The following is a 19,940-nucleotide window of genomic DNA, read 5'->3' as shown; positions in this document are numbered from 1 at the left end:
TTTTCTCAACACATGCATTTCTAAATGAATGTGTAAATACTGTCCCTTCAGCAAACGAGGTTTGGATAATGGGGTTTGGTTAATGATATGTTTGAATTTCCTATACCTCATCCCTTTCATTAGCTCAAATGTGTGTACACATTTATTATTATTTACATTACATAAGGATGGCTTAAAAAACACCTTTGTACTTCAAAAACCCAACACACAATTGATGCAAAATAAGTTTCATGTTAAAGCGTACCTAAACTCAACATAGACAACGTAGACAACCCTTCTAAATAAAGTAAAAATGTTATTTATTCATTTTTCGTTAAAAACCCTAAAAAAAAGAATGCAGCACCACCGCAGTAATCAAGACTTAATGGAAGAGCAGAGCATCCCAGGGTATCTATATCATGCATCCCCGGATTTTTTCCACCATGGGGAAAGAGACGCCAATTTCACGCATGCTCAGTGAGATCGGCTCTTTTTTTTCCACCTTTACATCGGCTACGTCAACCGATCTCGCACCTGCGCAGTGCGAGACCGGGTGATGTAGCAAAAAAATAGAAGCGAAGGGAGAAAATGGCAGCGTCCAGTGCTTCCTCCAGGCCAAGAGGAAAAAGAATCCCAGGATGACGCGGGACTGGATCGTAAGAAGGGCCAGTGCCATCAGGGGATCTGGGGGATTAAAAGTAAGTGTCATTTTTTTGTTTTTAGATCAGTTCTGCTTTAACAACCTTTCTGTTTTAATAAATCTGTTTAATTTTCTGAAGATTTTATCCTTATATATTTTATCCTATATAAAAGAAATGTATAGGCTTATGCATACGCTTCAGAAAGAACATACCAAAGGCCATAACTGAGTATAAAGAACTAGAATGGCAGTGGCAAGGTACAAGAGAGTAAAACATAAGCCAAGATCCCCCAACATCTACCCATGTAAAAAAAAGAAAATTACAGCAAAGACAAAAGGAGATCAAAAAGTTCCTGCATGTCTGACTATCCAATGTACTGTTTATTATCTCTTTTATCCTGAAGCTGGTCTGTATAAAGAGTTAGTGCCGATATCAGCAGGTGATTCTGAACTTTTCTCAATTTATTTTTTAAAAAGATCAGCCAAGATGAATTCCTTCAGCATTTTCCAGTCATTAAACATACGTCTTCTAGGCCTGATTATACTCTGTATGCAGAGACACTTCTATCTCGTGTTAAATATATCCTGTCCAGGGCCATCCGTGGAGAGCCTCAGGGTGGCTTTATGTGCCATGCTGATAGACTCCCACCCAAGAAGACTGAATGGTGTAAATAAATCAAAAGTTATTTAAAAATAAATAAAATAGTTAAAGGGTGTGCACACTCATGCAACCAACTTACGGTACGTTTTTTTTTATACACTTTTTATATATAAGCTTTGTATTTATATCTATATACTTTTTATACAAAAATTTAGTTTAAAGGTATTACCAAGAAAAAAATATGCTAACTATAAATGGACACATATGACAATTGTTTTATTACAAAAAGTTAAAAGCACTCCACCATATTACTGTTCCAGCATTCAAACTTCTATGAAGATTCTAGGAAGATTACACATTGTCTGGCCCATGACAAATTATTGGCGGTGTGGGAACCCTGGATTACCCTTAGTCATCTACATCTCCACAGGTCCACAGCTCTTTGTACATGCTGCAGGACCCATGGTTGCCTATTTACTACAGGCATTCTTTGGGCACAGATTCTTCTCTGTTCTCTCCTTCACCTGTTTCTTACTTTCTCTATCCCCCCCCCCACCCTGGACATTATAACCCTTTCTTTTACCTATGGACTTATTTTGCCCCCAACCCGCTTCCCCCCTCCTAACTGAATATGTCTGGACGCTACCGCTCCGAACATCCAAGACACTCCTACCCTACAAGCGGGTACTGCTTCACGTATTGCTATAAGTAGGGTTGTCCTTTGGCAGTTTTCAGCTGTTGTTGACTATGTACCATTACTAAAGTATAATGTTCCTGTCACTCCCACTCATTGTCAGTATACCCTCTGAATGTTTATTCCCCTAATATTTGCATTTTTCATTATATCCCTTTTTTATGATTTGTTCCCCATATTCATGATATTTCCTTTAATAAAGATTATTGTTAATGAAACATCAACTGGTCTTCAAGAACAAAAAATGTTGATATAATTCCTCCTAATTTTCTCAGAATCACAGCCAATCAGATGATATGGAATTAATTGAATATGACAGGCAGCTTTATGTAAATTTAGAGCCTGTGAACAAATACACAGTTACATAGTTACATAGTAAGTCAGGTTGAAAAAAGCACTGCGCTCTGTAATATGTTGGCGCTATATAAATCCTGTATAATAATATTAATAAACTGCTTAAAAATCTAACAATCCCGCGGGCCACTGACCTTTGTTGTCAGGGCTAGTTTGACCCTGCCACCAGTCATTTTGTAATGTAGATAATGACCAAGGACTGTATTTACTAATTTTCTAGTTACATAGTAAGTCAAGTTGAAAAAAGACATAAGTCCATCAAGTTCAACCACTGGGGAAATAAACATATCCCAGATAAAAAACCCTATAAGACATAGTTGGTCCAGAGGAAGGCAAAAAACCCTGGTACAACTTGCTCCAACAGGGGAAAAACATTCCTTCCTGATTCCATGAGGCAATCGGATGTTCCCTGGATCAGCAGTCTGTTATCTTTACTTTAAAGCTTTAATCTCCAGTTATATTCTGTGCTTCTAGAAATCATCCAGCTTTTTCTTTAAGCAATCTATAGTAGTTGCTGAAACTACTTCCTGAGGCAGCCGATTCCACATTTTCACAGAACTTACAGTGAAGAATCCCTTCCTTATCCAGGGCTTAAACTTCTTTACCAGGTTAGTTAATGCGAATTCCATTGCATTTCCATATTCAGGGGCTAAATGTTGACAATGATAACATCTCACTGAAGTATCAATATTGGAGTAAAAAAAAGTTTAGATGGACTGCAACAGCCAAACATTTAAAATTAAAGTAAAGATTTACAATAGTAGGTTTACATAAAAAGGTTTCACAGAATTACAGAAATAAAAGATTTGAAACAGTCATGAAGTAGCACCCAGCAGTCTGAATTTAGATATTGTTTTATGTTAGTGGGATGTTATAAAGCCAGATTTACTTCTAATATACAGTTTTAATGTACAGGTAGTCCCCGGGTTTAGGGCATCCAACATACGGGCGACTCCTAGATACGAACAGGGCTTCCCTGCTCGCTTGAGTGCAGGATTGAGGCTTGATGGGGCTGAGGGAGGCAGTTTGCATGGCTTGCAGAAAAAACTATTTGATGTAAATCTCTGCATACCATTAGGATTCATTGCAGCATTTAGCTAGATTGATAACGGAACATAATTGTGGAAAAACTTCTGTTTGCAGTATGTACATTAGTAACCCTGGTTACTGCACCGGTCAGAGCTGCACTAGAAGTCCTTATAGCGGACAGAACTGCTTCATCATGATAGCCAGAGCTGGAACATCTGTCACCAGAGCCAAACAGCAAAACAGCATCCATGAAGAACACGGTGTTCATAATGATTTGCTTGGAACAAATCAAGCAGTTGAAATTGTATTTGCTTCCCCAAATATTTATAAAGAACCATATTCATGAAAAATCCCTCAGTGCTTACTCATGATATGATTAACTTTAGTTAAATGTGATTCCAGTAATTTTAAATCATAATTGAAAACACTTCTTGCACACCTGTTTATTTTTTTTGCATGTCTTGTAAATGTCAGTAAACATGCCTGTTTGATCCTGCAACTATAAACCTAAACCCCTGGGCAGTTAACATGTAACATTTGTATGGACTGGTATTCTGGCAATTCTTGCATCTACTGGAAAGAGTAAAGAAGCAGTTAGATTGCCTATGGAGAGCTCAGCCTTTAACAAAACAGCAATGGTTCTCCTATTCTATGAAGGATGAAAGTCTTCCTCATAGAAAATATTAATACAGCAATTAGTATGTGTAATGTTAATTTTCACAAATGTTATTTAAATGAAGAGGCTACTCAGTGAATATATGTGTGATTTTGTAAAACATTTTGCCTATTTGTACCTTCAATCAAATTGACCCAGAGGTTGGACTAAGTTGTCACTCTTCAAGTCCAAGTTGAGTCCTAGGTCATTGACACCAAGTCCCAAGTCGAGTCCCAAGTCAAGTCACTTAATTTATCACCCAGAGGTTGGACTAAGTTGTCACCCTTCAAGTCCAAGTTCAGTCCGAAGTTATTAACATCAAGTCCCAAGTCGAGTCCCAAGTCAAGTCACTTAATTTATCCGTTGTTGCCAAGTCTGTTATATTGCCTTCCTACCCACCTTCCTTGCATTCTAAGTCCACAGCTTTCTCCACTGACAGCTAAATGGGACAGTGAAGAAGGCAGTGAGGCTTCTGTAACACTGCCTTCCTCCTTGTCCCCTTCAGCTGTCAGAGGAGAAAGCCATGCACTTAGAATGCAAGGAAGGCGGGGAGGAAGGTGGTGTTACAGAAAACTCACTTCAAGTCAAGTTGCAAGTCGCTGGACAAAACCCCCAAGTCGAGTCGCAAGTCATTTTATTAGGTGGCTTAAGTCGGATTTAAGTCCAAGTCCAACCTCTGCAAATTCCCCATTGTAAAAAGTAGTTAGGTTAAAATAAGGTTTTTCCATATGGTGTTCCGAATACATTTTACCTTTTTTGAATTGAACACACATTTTTAAAGGTGTCCGTGCGAAAATAAAATGGGAGAAAGTCTGTTGTGCTAAACAAATTAACACTGGTTTCAGTGTTGTGCCTCGCCCTCCCTTGCATAGGTAACACTTTTTACAAAGTACAGCCACAGCATCATGGCTCAGATAAGGAGTACAGGGGCAATTGCAGAAAGTGCTCTGCTGCATTAGGGAGCTAGAACTGCAGCTTTCTGATGTAAATATTAGGAGCCCTCTGTGGAGCTTAAAAGCTTTCTAAAGTTGTTAAAAATGACATTGCGTTAATGCAACATAAAAAAACAGAAAACTTCATGTGCCTGAAGTATGGGCTCTAAATATCATTGCTAAAATTCCCTTCATCAGGCATTAGACAGAGCGAACTAATGTTTCCATACGTGACTTATGCTGTGCCAAGTACTAAGAAAAATCTTTGGTGTTTTGTCCTTTTTTAATAATACTTCATGCCTTCAGGCTCATCTGTTCTCATCCTTTGAGCAGGAAGGTCATATATTATCTACAAAGGCTAAGCTCATGGTACATATACCATCCAGTACAAATGCTAAATGATAAACCTTTAATGTCAAAATCTGATACCAGGAAAAATGTGCGGCAAACATTAAAATACATACCACTCAAAACATTCATTTTCAGCTTTGAATAGAGTTGGGAAGGATTAGAATGCAGGTATTTACTGTTCTCTGATTTTTTTATTAGAATGATTTCTTTATTAGAATAAGGGAAGGTCAGAACTCCTGTCATATTTTTTTCATTTCAGTAAGTGTCCATGTCGAAGATTGACCATTATATCCTACCTGGTAAAACCATTGTCAATGTAACAGAAAGCGAGGAAAAATCTAACAGAGCCCAAAATAGAAAAAAGTGACAGTTTTCTTTTCTAGGTAAAAAAAAAGTTAAAAGTTGTTCACTGGATATACAAACAACATTTTCAGTATTCTTAAAACCCAATCTAAACTCACATGAAACTTACTTTGAAACTAAACTCACATGAACCTTACTTTGAAACTAAACTCACATGAAACTTACTTTGAATGGCCTCAAATTGACTACAAATGTGTTTGGTCTTTTTCAAAACTCTTTCAGTTTTTCTGTTAGATATATATAATTAGAAAAAAAAATCCTACCTGAGAACTTGGTATGATGGCCTTCCACCAATGTCCTCCTTTTACAAGGTCGACTTCACTTAGCGGCATGGACACTTTACCAATAACACAGTGCCTAGAGAATTTGTCAAAATCCACCACAGTTAAGAGCAATGTTCTTCTTTGGGCTTCTAAAAATGGGATTTCAAAAGTATATCGTTCTTCATATACTGGGTTCTGAGTCTTACGCTTGACACCAGTTTGCTTAGAGTTCTTCTGGTCTGGTAGGAGACATATCTTCACATATGGGTTTGAATGAGCCATGTCTTGTCTGGAGCCATCATAAGATATTGGTGGGGGCAAGTCTCTGGCCTCAATCACCCTGACTGTCAGATAATTGTGCAGGAGATCATACTGGGTACTAAAATGCAGCATACCTAACTGATACTTGGTTAGAATTTCATCGTCAGTTAATGAATCCACGTCATCATTACTGGAATCAACAGGATATAAATGAGGTTCAAATTTCCTGAAATAGTCTTCGGGGGTGTATATTTTCCTCAGCACTGTTGGCTGTACGATCTCTTTTTTAGCTCCCAATGCACCAAACTCAATTGGTTTTATATCAATTAATGGAGAACTTGGTCTTCTAGATTCCAAACCTAGAACACATGTAATTATAACAAAGTTATTGCCAATATATCAATAATCCAATAACACAAGTAAAACATTTAAATAGCTAAATACCTAGCTGAAATATATGTTAAGGGTGACACAGGCCATGCAAATCTGTTTAGGTGTTCTTGCAATTTTCACATCTCTACCACACTACAAAGCCAGGAATATCACTCTTACACTTCCAAATTCAAATTGAATTCTTTTCCTTGCTTTTGGCGGAGAAGTGATTTCTAAAGTTTTTTTGCTGAACCAGGAAAAATGTTTGCCGCATGCCTAGCTATGCAGTCTGGCAGTTTTTTTACAAATCATAAAAAGAGCTGAAGAGAATTATATTCTGGCACGTATATCTATTCATTGCTTATGTTTATTTAGCTGTTTACCTGACGTTCCACACGTTTACAGACAGCAGTAATGCCATTCAAAGATGAGGTTTACCTGAGGCTGTTATCATATTGCAAATGTTGACATGTATTAGTAAAATCAGTTAGTCATATATTCATATCATTCCACATATTAAATCCAAACAATAAAACCAATAATAGAGTCACAGCATGATATAACACCCGTAGCGTGTTATAAACAGCCTATACAAAATGCAAGCATGTTATCCACTGAATTCACAACAGAAAGAAGAAAACAATATTAGAAAAGTGTTTTTCAACCAAGGTTCTCCAGAGGTTGCTGGGGGTTCCTTGAGCAATGAGCAATTTGTTCCTCTCAGGTCATTATAAGTGACACCAATGATCTTTTTGGCTATCTGTAAGGGTGACGTTCTTCCCAATGACCAGCAATGTAGGGGAATTCCTTCTACGGACCACCATACTAATAAACCGTGACCTGTGGAAATAGTATTTATAGAAGGGGATCCTTAAGACCTGAAAGTTGTTACCAATGGTAAAATGGTGAAAAAACATTGTTTTAGATATCAGGAATGTTCAGGCTCTACTTCTGGCTTTGACATTTAGATCTGAAAGTGTAAAACTTTATGACCAGTCTTTTCCTAGATGCATTTTATTTTCTTTAGAGCCATTTTGGAGTGGAGATTTGTAGCAGCAACATTATTACTCTACTTAGTAAGTAGTTACACTCAACTTGTAATTTAATTTTTTTCAACCTACAAAATCACCAACATCAGTAGAAAAATCAAGTTATGTAATGCAGCTACTATTGATCATGGCACAACAGCAAACTGAAGCTGCATAAGAAAATATTGCAGTGAATTCTTGTGGCTTATTTTTGTGGCCAATTTGGTGGGACTATGCTTTTAAAACAAACTTGGTTGTTACCCAGGGAGTCTCATAGAGTACTATAATAATTTATGGTGATGCATACATTGTGGCTGTTTCCCACACAAATAAACAAAATGATATGAAGTACAGTTCCTTGACCCCCATTGACTAGTTTGATAATGACAGACTGAATATTACTGCATGTGAATCTAAATATTGGTCCTCCTCTGAAAAGGTTCAGAAATGGAGAAGGAGGTGAGATATACAGAATTTACACGTCCACACTTGGAACACTTGATGTTGGTAATAAATGTTCCTGTGTTTGGAATGTGATTCCAATGTGCATGGATGTCAGTTTTATATCCTCTGAAAAGACTGTTTCCACTGAAAGAGGTGAGTGAAAATTAAGAATGAGAGTCTAACAGCAATAATGTGTTTTTTTTCTATAAAGTTTAAAGTTTTTTTTTTATAAATTATTTATAAATAATTTTTTTTATTTTTTTTTATATCACATTTATTGATTTTTATTATTTTTTTATTATTTATTTATTTATTTTTTATTTTATTATTATTTTTTTGATATCACAATGATTACTTTAGAGCAGCAAGTGCCACCATATCTACCTTTTCATAAGTTTAGCCAGTGACACTGAAAAATAGACTGAATAGGGGTTACAGTCACTATGCGGCCTTTGTATACATTAAGACACTGCTACATAGAAGCAAAAACTTAAAAATAAATAGCAATTGTGCCCGTGCTAATGGATAGCACATGTTGTAATAAAAAAACTACTACTGTTCTACTGAGTTGTTTACCTGAATATATTTATATAGGATTATTTAGGATGATACTTCTTACCCGAATGACTGGACATTCCCTTGCTTTTTACCCTCAAATAGCTCTTTTCCATATCCTGCTTGAACTCACCCAGCTACTCTTAATACTCCTACCCCAAACTCATTTAAAATTGAAAACCTTTGCTTGCTGGTGGCTAAAAAGTGCATTATGTGCAACCATTTTTGATAAAAATAGAGGCTAGTGTGCATTTACAGACTCACCCTTCCTGCTTCTTCAATGCCAGGATGACTTATTAGTAGGAGGTGAGATGTCTGGTTTATCTTCTAAACATAACATTCCCTAAAGACTACATAAATCGCTATTGGTCACCCTCCACTACAGTGGAATGGTATTTGTACACTAATGTAATATTTTTGCTTACATAAATATGTGACTTAGTGTCAGTTGCCTCTACCCATTTAGCCAAGACGTACATATTCACTCAATAATATATTGGCCCTGATTTAATAAAGTTCTCCAAGGCTGGAGAGAATACACTTTCATCAGTGAAGCTGGGTGATCCTGGAAAACCTGGAATAGATTTCTTCAAAGTAATTTGTTATTTGCTAGCAAATGTTTTGAATCCTGCACAAGATTCATTCCAGGTTTGCTGGATCACCCAGCTTCACCAATGAAAATGTATCCTCTCCAGCCTTGGAGAGCTTTCATAAATCAGGACGACTGGATCAATGTGTGTTTATTTGTTTATCTGTTAGTTCAATCAATAACTCATAACCACTTTACTGTTTTACTTTTTATTTGCGCAGGAATACCCTTGACTAGATTTGAATAATGTTTTCTAGTTACCCTTACCTTTTTCTCTCTACACCAAAAATTAGGGGGATGCAACTATGCAAATGTTAATACGTCTGTGTACTTTGCAACACTACTATACATTTATAATCTGTCATAGGCTTGATACATTAAAAAGTTGTTGCATAGGCAGTGTTTTTGTGAAATGCTTGCTATACGAATATATATATCCTAATAAAACTATATTGAAAACAAAAAATAGGATAACAACTTTTCATCTGTGCACAAATATGGCCTAAGTGTTTCTAATGAAATGACATGTCATGATACATTTCTGCAGACAGGGATAAGAAAAAACCATAGCTGCATTTTCTTCTCGCTTTGTTATCCTAGCTTCATCTATATCTACTATGACCTTAATAAATTTCATGTCCTATTTTGCTTGGATCATTGGGGTTCCAGACATGTGACTCTAGCCAATGTCAGAAAGTGTTGAGGGTTCTTACTTGAAATGCGTCTAGTAAGGCTATAAGTAGATCTGGATGTATCTGAAGATGACCTTCTTCTGTCTGGTGAGGTCTCGTGTGGTGTTGGAGGTGGCTCACTTGTTGTATTGTCTGAATCTCCTTCCTTTTCATCACTGCGATTATTTATCCTATGTAAAAAATATATATATATTAAACAGTTTGGTTGTAATTCTAACAGAATAAATGATAACAAAACAATACTAGAACATCAATAATAAATAAACCATTTTCTGGCCCTATTTTAAGGGCATGAATTGTTCTGGTGAACTCAATAGAAAAATATCAAAACATTTTGCTTTATCTACGCCAAAGTGACATGATCGTTTTTCTATTTTCTACTATATTCTAATATATATTATAGCATAGAACAGCTACAGAATGTATTTGTAAAGAAAGTATATTGTACAAAACAAAAGAATGTGTTTTTTAAGCTTTAAATGATCAGTTTGCAGATCAGTTGCTGTATTTATTTACAATGGATGTTAAAGTGAAAGGTAATGTATATAATTTTTGTTTGTGTTGCTCAATGCAGACCCAATGCAACAGGAAGCCAAATTTGTATTCTTGTAGTTTTTTAAAAGTATCGTTTAAACAATAATAATATTGTATATAGTATTTAGTAACTACTAAACGTATTATAGTGGAAAAAATCTTTGATTAACAAAAAAACATGTATTCATACCACTGCTATAGAATTTAGTGCAGTGACAATGCATTGGTGTTAGTATAGACTTTTGAAAATAGTTGGATTTTGGCTTTCTATTGCATTGGGTCTGTATTGAGCAACACAGACAAGAATTATTTCTGTAATACTTTGTTATCTTAGGTAAAAGTTATTGCAATATAACAAAACTTTAAATAATGATTCAGTTATACAGCTGATCATGAGTTATACAGCTGAAGTCGTAAATAAATATTTTCACCTTATTTGATAGCTATATCACACAGCTGTACCAATACGGTCAAAAACAAAGATCTTTCTTTTCACTATACTCACAGCCATGGTGGTGTCTGTGCAGGAAAGGGTCCCAGGATCTCCACTTCATCTTCACTTGACTGGCAGCAGGTGCAATCATAACACTTTTGGCAGCAGTTTCTGCAGGTCCAACGACACAGTAGCAGATCCGAAAGTTTGGACAGGAACCCCTGTGGGAAAAAAAGCAAGAAGCACTAGTTTACTGCATGCTTTTTTTGTAAGGATAATACTTTTTCTGTTTCATTTAGGTGGCTTAGGGGTTAGCACTCCAGCCTTTGTGGCACTAGATCCCAGGTTCGAATCCCGGCCAGGGCGCTATCTGCATGGAGTTTGCAGATTCTCCCCGTGTGGGTTTCCTCCCACATCCCAAAAACATGCAGTTAGGTTAATTGGCCTCTCCCCAAAATTAACCTTGAACTACATTAATGACTATGGTAGGGACATTAGATTGTAAGCTCCTTTGAGGGACAGTTAGTGACAAGACTATGGACTTTGTACAGCGCTGCGTAATATGATGGCGTTATATAAATACTGTGTAATAACAATAATAATCTGCAAATTACTGTGATATCTGTAACAGGTGTAACATCTTAGGACATTAAAGAAAGCACTGTCATAGATACATTTTTACCCTGTGACTATATAGATACAAAACACACTTTATGTGTAAAGCTATGTTCTCATGGGGTTGTAGTGCGGTTACGGCTTCCTCGTGTCAGGGAACTGCTGCCTCGGAGGAGATGTTACATAGTTACATAGAAGGTTAGGTTGAAAAAAGACATAATCCATCAAGTTCAACCACTAGGGAAATAAACATATCCCAGATATAAAACCCTGTAAGACATAGTAGGTCCAGAGGAAGGCAAAAAAAACCCTGGTACAATTTGCTTCAACAGGGGAAAAAAATTACTTCCTGATTCCATGAGACATGTAACCTCTCCTGGCGGTAGCCCCATAGAGAATAAATAGAGGCGGCAATGAGAGATCCTGCTAGACTTCGGACAAATGTGCAGATGTTGTGATTAAGCCTTTCTCCAGTACAGGGTTGTGAAAGACGCTGGGATTTAATGCAGGAGCTGTCAAATGTGCAGATGCTGGTTCTTTAAGAACTAGGCTTTTCTCTTTACTTCGAATGACCAAGAGGTTGGCAAGGTGCTAAGCTGCTGGGAGCCGCAAAGGATAACTAAATCCTGAATGAAGCAGATCTGAATCTGCCCTAAAAGTTCCTAAAGAGAAAAAAATGTATCACCTAAAAAAACTGTTTAGATTCCTCATTATGACAACCTGCACTACTGAATTATTGTCAAGGAACAAATGAAGTATGAAAAAGTAAGATTGTTGTACATGTTTATTCCTGGTTAATTTAGTTCATCAAGTTCAGCCACTAGGGAAATAAACATATCCCTAATATAAAACCCTATGGACATAGATGGTCCAGAGGAAGGCAAAAAAAACCCTGGTACAATTTTTTCCAACAGGGATGTTCCCCGGATCAACAGTCACTGTTATCTTTATTTTAAAGCTTTAATACCCAGTTATATACTGTACAGAATTCAAATCAGCCAGTGGATCAGCATAACACCAATGCATATACTAATATACCCATGCATATATCTCGCATGCACAGTGAGATCGGCAATTTTTTCCCATCTACGTCACCCAATCTTGCGCCTGGGTCGGATTAAGTAGAAAGAAGATCCCGGAAGAACAGAGAAGATGGCAGTGCCTAGCGCACTGGCCCGAAGACTGATGCCAGGACAATGTGGGACCCAATGGAAGAAACCTCCGGACGGATTGACTGCTCTGCCAGATTGAAGGTAAGAGTAATATTTTTTGTTTGTTTGGGGTCGTTTTTGGGTTTACTTCCTCTTAAGGAAAGCTGTATATACCGTAGCACCCTGCGACACCCACTCCCACCAACCATGATCTGCCTGCATTTCACAAAAGCGCAAACAGATATGGTAATCATGTATCTGGGTCTAAAATAAAGTATAAAATGAAAATAACAGTTTTATTTTTAAATGTTGGAAGCGTGTTTATGATGGCGAGTAGGTAATTAGGAACCAGGAAAGGCAAAACAATATTCTTAGCTCTTATATATTCTTATAGCCCTTTGAATAATCCTAGTTTATTTTGGTTAAATTTGTTTTTTTTATTCTCACTATAGAGTTGTTTTAAAAGGAAAACTGCACTTTTATCTGTGTTTTATAATGTTTGACTCTTTCTTATGATCTAAACTAACCCACTATTCCTTTCCTGATGCATACTTATTGAAATCTGATGACAGGCCTTCCTCTGCTTGCATCCAGGACTTTTTTTTACTATGCCTTTAAATTACAGCCATGCAGATTTTTATGGGACTGTCTCTATTTACCTTGGATCACAGTCCCATAGAAACTCATAGGGCTGTAAAGTGCCGGCACAATTAGAAAGCGCTACATGTAAACAAACATCAGATCCTGGGAAATATGTGTGTGTTTAGGTCAGAAGATGGGGCAAAAAAATGCATGTTGTTTAAATAGTGCATTCATTCTTACAATACTGATTTATTGTATGTGCAGCACAACATGCAAACTAATGCAGAACAAAAACAAATAAAGAGTTTCCTATTTTATAATTCATAGATTGTGTTTTTTACTCAAGAAACAGCAATAAAATATTGCTGTTTACAGATAAAATACTCACCAAAGCCGAGCAACTGAGGGGAGTCGGCGGAGGGAAAGGCATGACCAAGGACGATGGGGAGTGGAGTATAGGTTTGGAAAAGTGGGGTGATGGGGAGGCAGGTCAGGGATTGGTATAGGTTTAGGTGGGAGAGAAAAGGTGTTAAAGAGAAGGCAAAAAAGAGATCAGTGGATACAAGGAAGAAAGCGAGCTTCCCGCCCTTCCTCCCTACGTGTGATTACTTCTTTAGGGGGGAGGTAAAGATGGCGGCTGAGGTCTTCGGAGGTGGTGATTGGCGATAAGAAAAGGTGATAAAATGGGGGCTGTATGTATAGGGTCTCCTGAATTGGTGGAAGGTAAAAATGGTGTGTAGGGGCTGCTGCAAAGAAATGTCCTTCCGGAAGCGGAGTTTTGCAGCTGGGAACAGGGTGCCGGGATGGCAGCGCCAGGTGGAATGGAACTATGTTTGGGCCTTCGAGGCCCAGCCTGGTAAAGTAGTATTGTTGTACTGTTGTTGTTGGATTTATAATAAAGTGATATGGTATGTTTTTGAAAGTTGAAAACTTTAAAAGTTGTTGTGAATAAACGGCCGGTATCAGCCATTTACCCACCCTTACTGTGTCAGTGTCAAATTAAGTACACACGCAATAGGTGTGTTCCTGTTTTGCTTCTGACATGTTTGTTAGGTATTTTGGCAGGACATGGTATGCAGATACTAAAATGGAATATAAACATGAGGTAGTAAGTAAACAAAAACACATGGTAAATGAAACTTAGTATGGCATGTATTGCAGATTGACCGCAAACTGATCCTTAATGCAAGCCATTTGGGACTACAGCTGGGACAGAGGCCTCTTCTGTGTTCTGTACAAGACTGAAATGTCAAGCTGACAGCTAAGTCCTGAAGATTATATAAAGCAATCAGTGTAACAAATGCACACGGTTTGATAGCTGGGGTCCTGCTCTGCATTAATTTCTAAATAAAGTACAAGCACAGATTTTATTCAAGAACTACTGTTGAGTGTAAAATAAAACTTTGTTTCATTCATCTCTTAAAATTTTTTTAAAATATATTCCTTTGAGTTGGCAGAATATCAGAATATCATAAAATTCACAAAATAAAATTATTTTTTGACATTAAACTTTGTAGAGATATTGTCCCTTTACTGTTTAGAATGACTGACTTGTATGTGTGTATTTGTGTGTGATTAGCACCCCACAAAAACATTATTTAGTTCCTAATTAGTTTTCATTTATTCCTTTTTTTCATAATTGAAGAGTTGTAGGGGTAACACTTTGGCAACTATGTCTTCGGTACCTTGTCCCAGCACCATATATTTGCATTACTAAACCTGACACCTTTATACGAGGGAGTGCTGAGAAGTTCCTGGCTTTGCCCCCTTCCAGATGAAATAGAAAAATGAGTGTGGGGGCATATGACAGCCTAATATCTTAGTATGTAACTGTGCAAATATCAGGTCTTTGTGGTTCTTAAAACTGTTTTTTCTTTTAGTGAGAAGCTGTGATGGCAGAGGCACAAGCAAGTTTCACATCATTGGAGTTAAGGGCCATCACAAAGTTTTTGATTCTCCAGGGAAAGTCAGCAAAGGACATTCACACTGAGATGTCACAAACACTGGGGGAGAAGTGTCCTTCCTACAGCACTGTCATAACCTGGATATCTCGTTTGAAGACTGGGCATTTCACCGTTGAAGATGAGCCCCGCAGTGCGCACCCCCCAACCTCAACTGACCCGGCAACCTGCGATGCTGTCCAGGTCAGGACCAGTGAAGATCCACAAAAAAGCCCAGATACTTGACATCTGACAGGACCGTGTTGAAGTGTTACCATCACTAATCTAGACATGAGCAAGCTTTCAGCGAAGTGGGTGCCAAAATGTTTGAATAGTGATCAGAAGAAGGAATGAGTTGAAGCATCCAAAGCTGTTTTGGCCCATTTTGAAGCTGCACAGGACTTTTTGGCTAGGTTAGTGACTGAGGATGAAACCTAGCACCACATCTATGATCCTGAAATCAAGGAACAGTCAAAGGAATGGCGCAACAGCGGGTCCTCGTGGTCAAAGAAGTTCCGAACCAAGAAAACGGCCCTAAAAGTCATGACTTCTGTTTTCTGAGACAAAGATGGTATTCTGTTGGTGGACTACCTACCTCAGGGCTCTAGTATCAATGGGCAGTATTATGCTAACGTCCTGGACCGGCTGAAGGAGGCATTTAAGACGAAAGTTGGAAAGTTTCTGCAGGACAATGCACTTGCGCACACGTCCAACGTTGTAGCTGCCAAATTGAACACCCTGGGTTTCCAATTGGTCCACCACCGCCTATTCACCTGACCTGGCCCCTTCGGACTATTATCCCAAATTTGAAGAAACACCTGAAGGGGCAACGTTTTAAGGACATTTCTGACGTCAAAGATGCTGCTGAGAGCTGGTTTGCGGCCCAACCAAAGGATTTTTATTTAAACAGCCTAGAAAAGCTGCAAATACGCTGTACCAGGTACATCAGTCCCAGGGGGGAATATGTTGAATAAATGTGTTTTTTTTATAACTCTGGCTCTCTTCTTTCTGGGCAAAGCCAGGAACCAGATATACTGCTAAATAAAATCTGATTATTGTCAGAAACTCCATAAATCCTGGCCTGTAAGGCTCTTTTTACTACAATTTAAGCTATATTTTGAAGAATATTTTCAAAGATAAATGTCACTTCTCATACTGAAGGAAGCCCTTAGTTATGCCTGAGAAAGATATTTTATTAGTTTCTACAGTTATTCAAAACAATAATTACTATTTGCTTACTTTTATCAGTGTCAAACATTTTATTTTAATACATTTCCATGAGTCTGTTAGTTTTGGTGTAAAAGATAATCCATTACCATTGGGAATTGTAACAGAATGTCTCATCTAGGACAGCAATGATCTATGTAAAAGAGCAACCACACAACCTCTGACTTTGTACATTTATGTGATCACCAAAGCTAAACTACATCAGGGTAGCTAAAATTTGCAAACCATACACTATCTCTCAGATAACAAAAAACAAATTTATGGTGAACCAAAGTAACCACTGGGGTTCTTTTGTATTTAAATCAATGAGTTTTAAGGCCAATACTTTGTTGCACTTAGACACTCCATCGGCTTAGAGCTACTTTCAAGCCTCCCAAAATAGCCAATTGTTAAAGTTGAAAAAGATATCCAAATGAGACAGCTCGGTTGGCTCAGTGGCTAGCATTATTTTTTTTTAAATTTTTTAGTTTTTAAAAATATTAAACAAAAAGTATCAACAAATATAAGAAGATATAGAAGAAGCCAAGAAATACAAAGTAATAATTTAACAATAACCAGGAATAGAAAACATATATATGACTCTTGTAAAAAAGTAGTGCATCACAGATTTCAGTATAAAGTAGCATAACACAATATAATCATTCCGGATAAGAGGTAGCAGTGGCTAGCATTCTTTTGTGCATTCTTTTGCGTGGACGATGGTTTCTTTCCTCCGGGGCACGTCTGTTTCCTCCCACATCCCAAAAAAATGGAGCTAAATTATTTCGTTTCCCCTGAAAACTGGCCTCAGACTTTGTTAGTGATGTATGACTATTATTATTATTAAACAGGATTTATATAGCGCCAACATATTACGCAGCGCTGTACATTAAATAGGGACTACAGTAGGAACTTGACATTGTGAGCCCCTTTGAGGGGGCGTAATATATAAATATATGATAATATTCAGCTCATTAAGAAACAAACTAAAATGATAGTGGGCCAGTTTTACTATATTTGGTAATTAAGTTTATTAACTTTACTTATTTCTATTTTACATTTTGAAAATATGTTTAATATAGTAAAATGTACGTTTTACAAACTATCCAAGTGCATAGCTATGTATTTATACACTTAATAAAATAATTGAATTGTTTCAAACTTGAAACATTACCATTTTGTTTAGTTTATTCTGTACATCTGGCATGTGGTATTTGGATCCTTACTTAGGCGTAGAGCTGCCAGCCCACTGCTTGGTATACATTTACCCCTTCTTAATGCATCAACACTTTTTTCAGATACTGTAATAAGTATTTGGGTAACTGTGATATGCACTTACCTCATTTATTGGTTCCAACTGTCCTTTTTGATATCCACAATCAAGCAAATGGAAACATGAAAGAGAAGAATAAAATCCAATTTAGTGTTTTACAGATCAGATAAACAAAACGTTTCACTATATATTTTAAATAGGAAACATTGTGGAATGTTGAGCCCTTAATCTAATTAAATGATTTTTCCCATGCAAATTCGACGTAGTTTTTTTTCTGGATCATCTGCAGGTTAAAGGTTCTGCTAAACTAATAATGTTTTTAAGTTTTATTTTTGTAATGTGTCTTTTTCAACCTATGAAATAATTATCCGATTAAACACTGCGTGATAACAAAGTGATTGTTTTTACGGCTTTCTGTCTATAAGTGATTGTTTTTACTGAGAATACACTGTACTGTTTACATCATCATTTATTTTGGCTACAGTGAAATAATTAGCGGCGCTATTAGAGAAGTTTTCAAACCCTTTTTGCTTGGGGTTAAATTCTGGTCACCACGGCTTAGTTAACAACAAGACCTAAGGCAGCACTAAACATTAACACTCATTAATTTGGCTGTTATCGAATGTTCCTTATGGTTTAACAGTCACCGTCTAATGATCAATGCTTCTAACTCATTTGCAGTGATACTCCCACAACTGCCTGTAACTAATGAGCCCTTCAAGGCCTATCTGATTAAACATGCTTTTATTTAATAAAAATTGTGACAATGTATTTATTGCCCTGTATTTTGATAGCAAATCCAAAGCTGTATAGGTTTTCACAATCAGACATCACTGGTCCCGGTAACATATTTGTGTAAAATAGGCAATTTTCACCTGACACTGGAGGCAATAAGAATGAACCAAGTAGTCATTATAAAAAAAAAAAATATCTACCTTACTTTGACATACTCTACATTAGTAAGAAACATACTGGACCAATTGTCTGTGGTTGAAGTTACAGTGCGAAGTTACATCTGCATCACTTTGCCGTTCCAAAAGAACAACTAACTTTATTTTAGTGTCAGTCAACCCTGGGATGAGAAAATGGGAAAATGGGAAAATTTACTAATGGAATTTAGGCTCTTTACTTTAGCTATGTATACACACTAGATGATTGTTCCCCGACCATCAATTCACCCACCTGTGAAATACAACTCACAAGGGGATAATTCACTTTGGTATATTAACAGCCTATGTTCCTTTAGTAACTCAACCCTAATGAAGTAAAAACCCTACAAGCTATATTACCAACTGGCCATTTCACATGAGCTTTAAGTCACTCTCAGGTTTAGAAATATAAATTTTACTAGCTTCTTCTGAATCATGCAAATTGTGTCCACATAATAGTAATAAAAGCCAAAGAAATGTATCCTAAACAACCACAATAATGAATATTCTCAATTAATCAACAACTCTAAATAATCATAATGATCTAAGAATAATTACTTTTATTAACAATTGATAATTTATCCCAGGAGAAAATACAATTCATATAGATAATCAGTTAGTGCCCTTTATTACATAATTACTATAAGCATGGGAAAATATATTGCAAATAAGCATGTAGTGCCCTTTATTAGATAATTACAATAAGCATGGGAAAATATATTGCAAATAAGCATGTAATGCTGACACGGCTAGCTTTTTAAAAAACATGGAATGAATTTAAATGTTTAATGCAATTAGTTTAGTGAAATTTGGCATGGTATTTTCCTCTTGCAATACCCTATACAGTAACATTCAGACTGAGAACGCAAGAAGCAGGACTGGGAGTCAGTAGGGTATACTGCATGCAAATATGCCGACATGGAAGATTCTGATGGAAGAAGAAAGCTTAGTGAGTGAGATGAAATTTGGCTGCATTACTCTGTGGCTGTTCTTTAGAAGTACGATCAATTTGCTTGGAACACAGGACACTACTTACTACAAAGTAAAACAGTAACCAACAACCAGTAGATAGGTGTCACTGAATAAGGCTATGCATAAAGGTGCTTGCCAAACCCCAGAAATTTAGAATATGCACATAAATAAGAACAGAACAGAGGGGTCTTTATAGGCAAGATTATTATATTAAAGATAAAGTATTTCCCCAAATACAATATCAAAAACCAGAGATCCTTACACTTGTACGTGATGTCGTAGAAGGCCATCAAGAGATGGCACTATACAGTTACCAACTATTCACAAGTAACACATAGTGATCCAGAAGTCCAGACTGTAACCTGGAGATCTGTAATTAGCAAATGTTCAAGAAAATACCCGACGCGTATTTATGTGGTTAGAATTGTCAACTATGTACAGCTCAATTATGTACACCTACAAGCAAATGCAAAGTCGCCAACAGTGCCAGGGTCAGAGAAAAG

The 19,940-nt window shown here is 36.9% G+C and overlaps 1 protein-coding gene across 2 annotated transcripts in view; it reads right to left on the bottom strand.

Moving 5' to 3' along the window:
* Positions 1 to 19,940, bottom strand: part of SYT17 (synaptotagmin 17) — an 86,503-nt gene that overhangs the window by 43,547 nt on the left and 23,016 nt on the right. For both annotated transcript variants that reach the window (XM_072418962.1, XM_072418963.1), the window contains exons 2-5: positions 17,603 to 17,620; positions 10,842 to 10,990; positions 9,824 to 9,972; positions 5,862 to 6,481 (exon numbers count right to left, since the gene is read on the bottom strand). In XM_072418962.1, coding sequence (XP_072275063.1) covers positions 5,862 to 6,481; positions 9,824 to 9,972; positions 10,842 to 10,990; positions 17,603 to 17,620 — 936 coding nt within the window. The remainder of the gene's footprint in view (positions 1 to 5,861; positions 6,482 to 9,823; positions 9,973 to 10,841; positions 10,991 to 17,602; positions 17,621 to 19,940) is intronic.

This window comes from Pyxicephalus adspersus, chromosome 7 (assembly GCF_032062135.1).
Source record: "Pyxicephalus adspersus chromosome 7, UCB_Pads_2.0, whole genome shotgun sequence".
NCBI classification, from domain to species: Eukaryota; Metazoa; Chordata; class Amphibia; order Anura; family Pyxicephalidae; genus Pyxicephalus; species Pyxicephalus adspersus.
The sequence above is the reverse complement of the archived record's forward strand: the minus strand, read 5'-3'. Positions and strand labels throughout refer to the sequence as shown.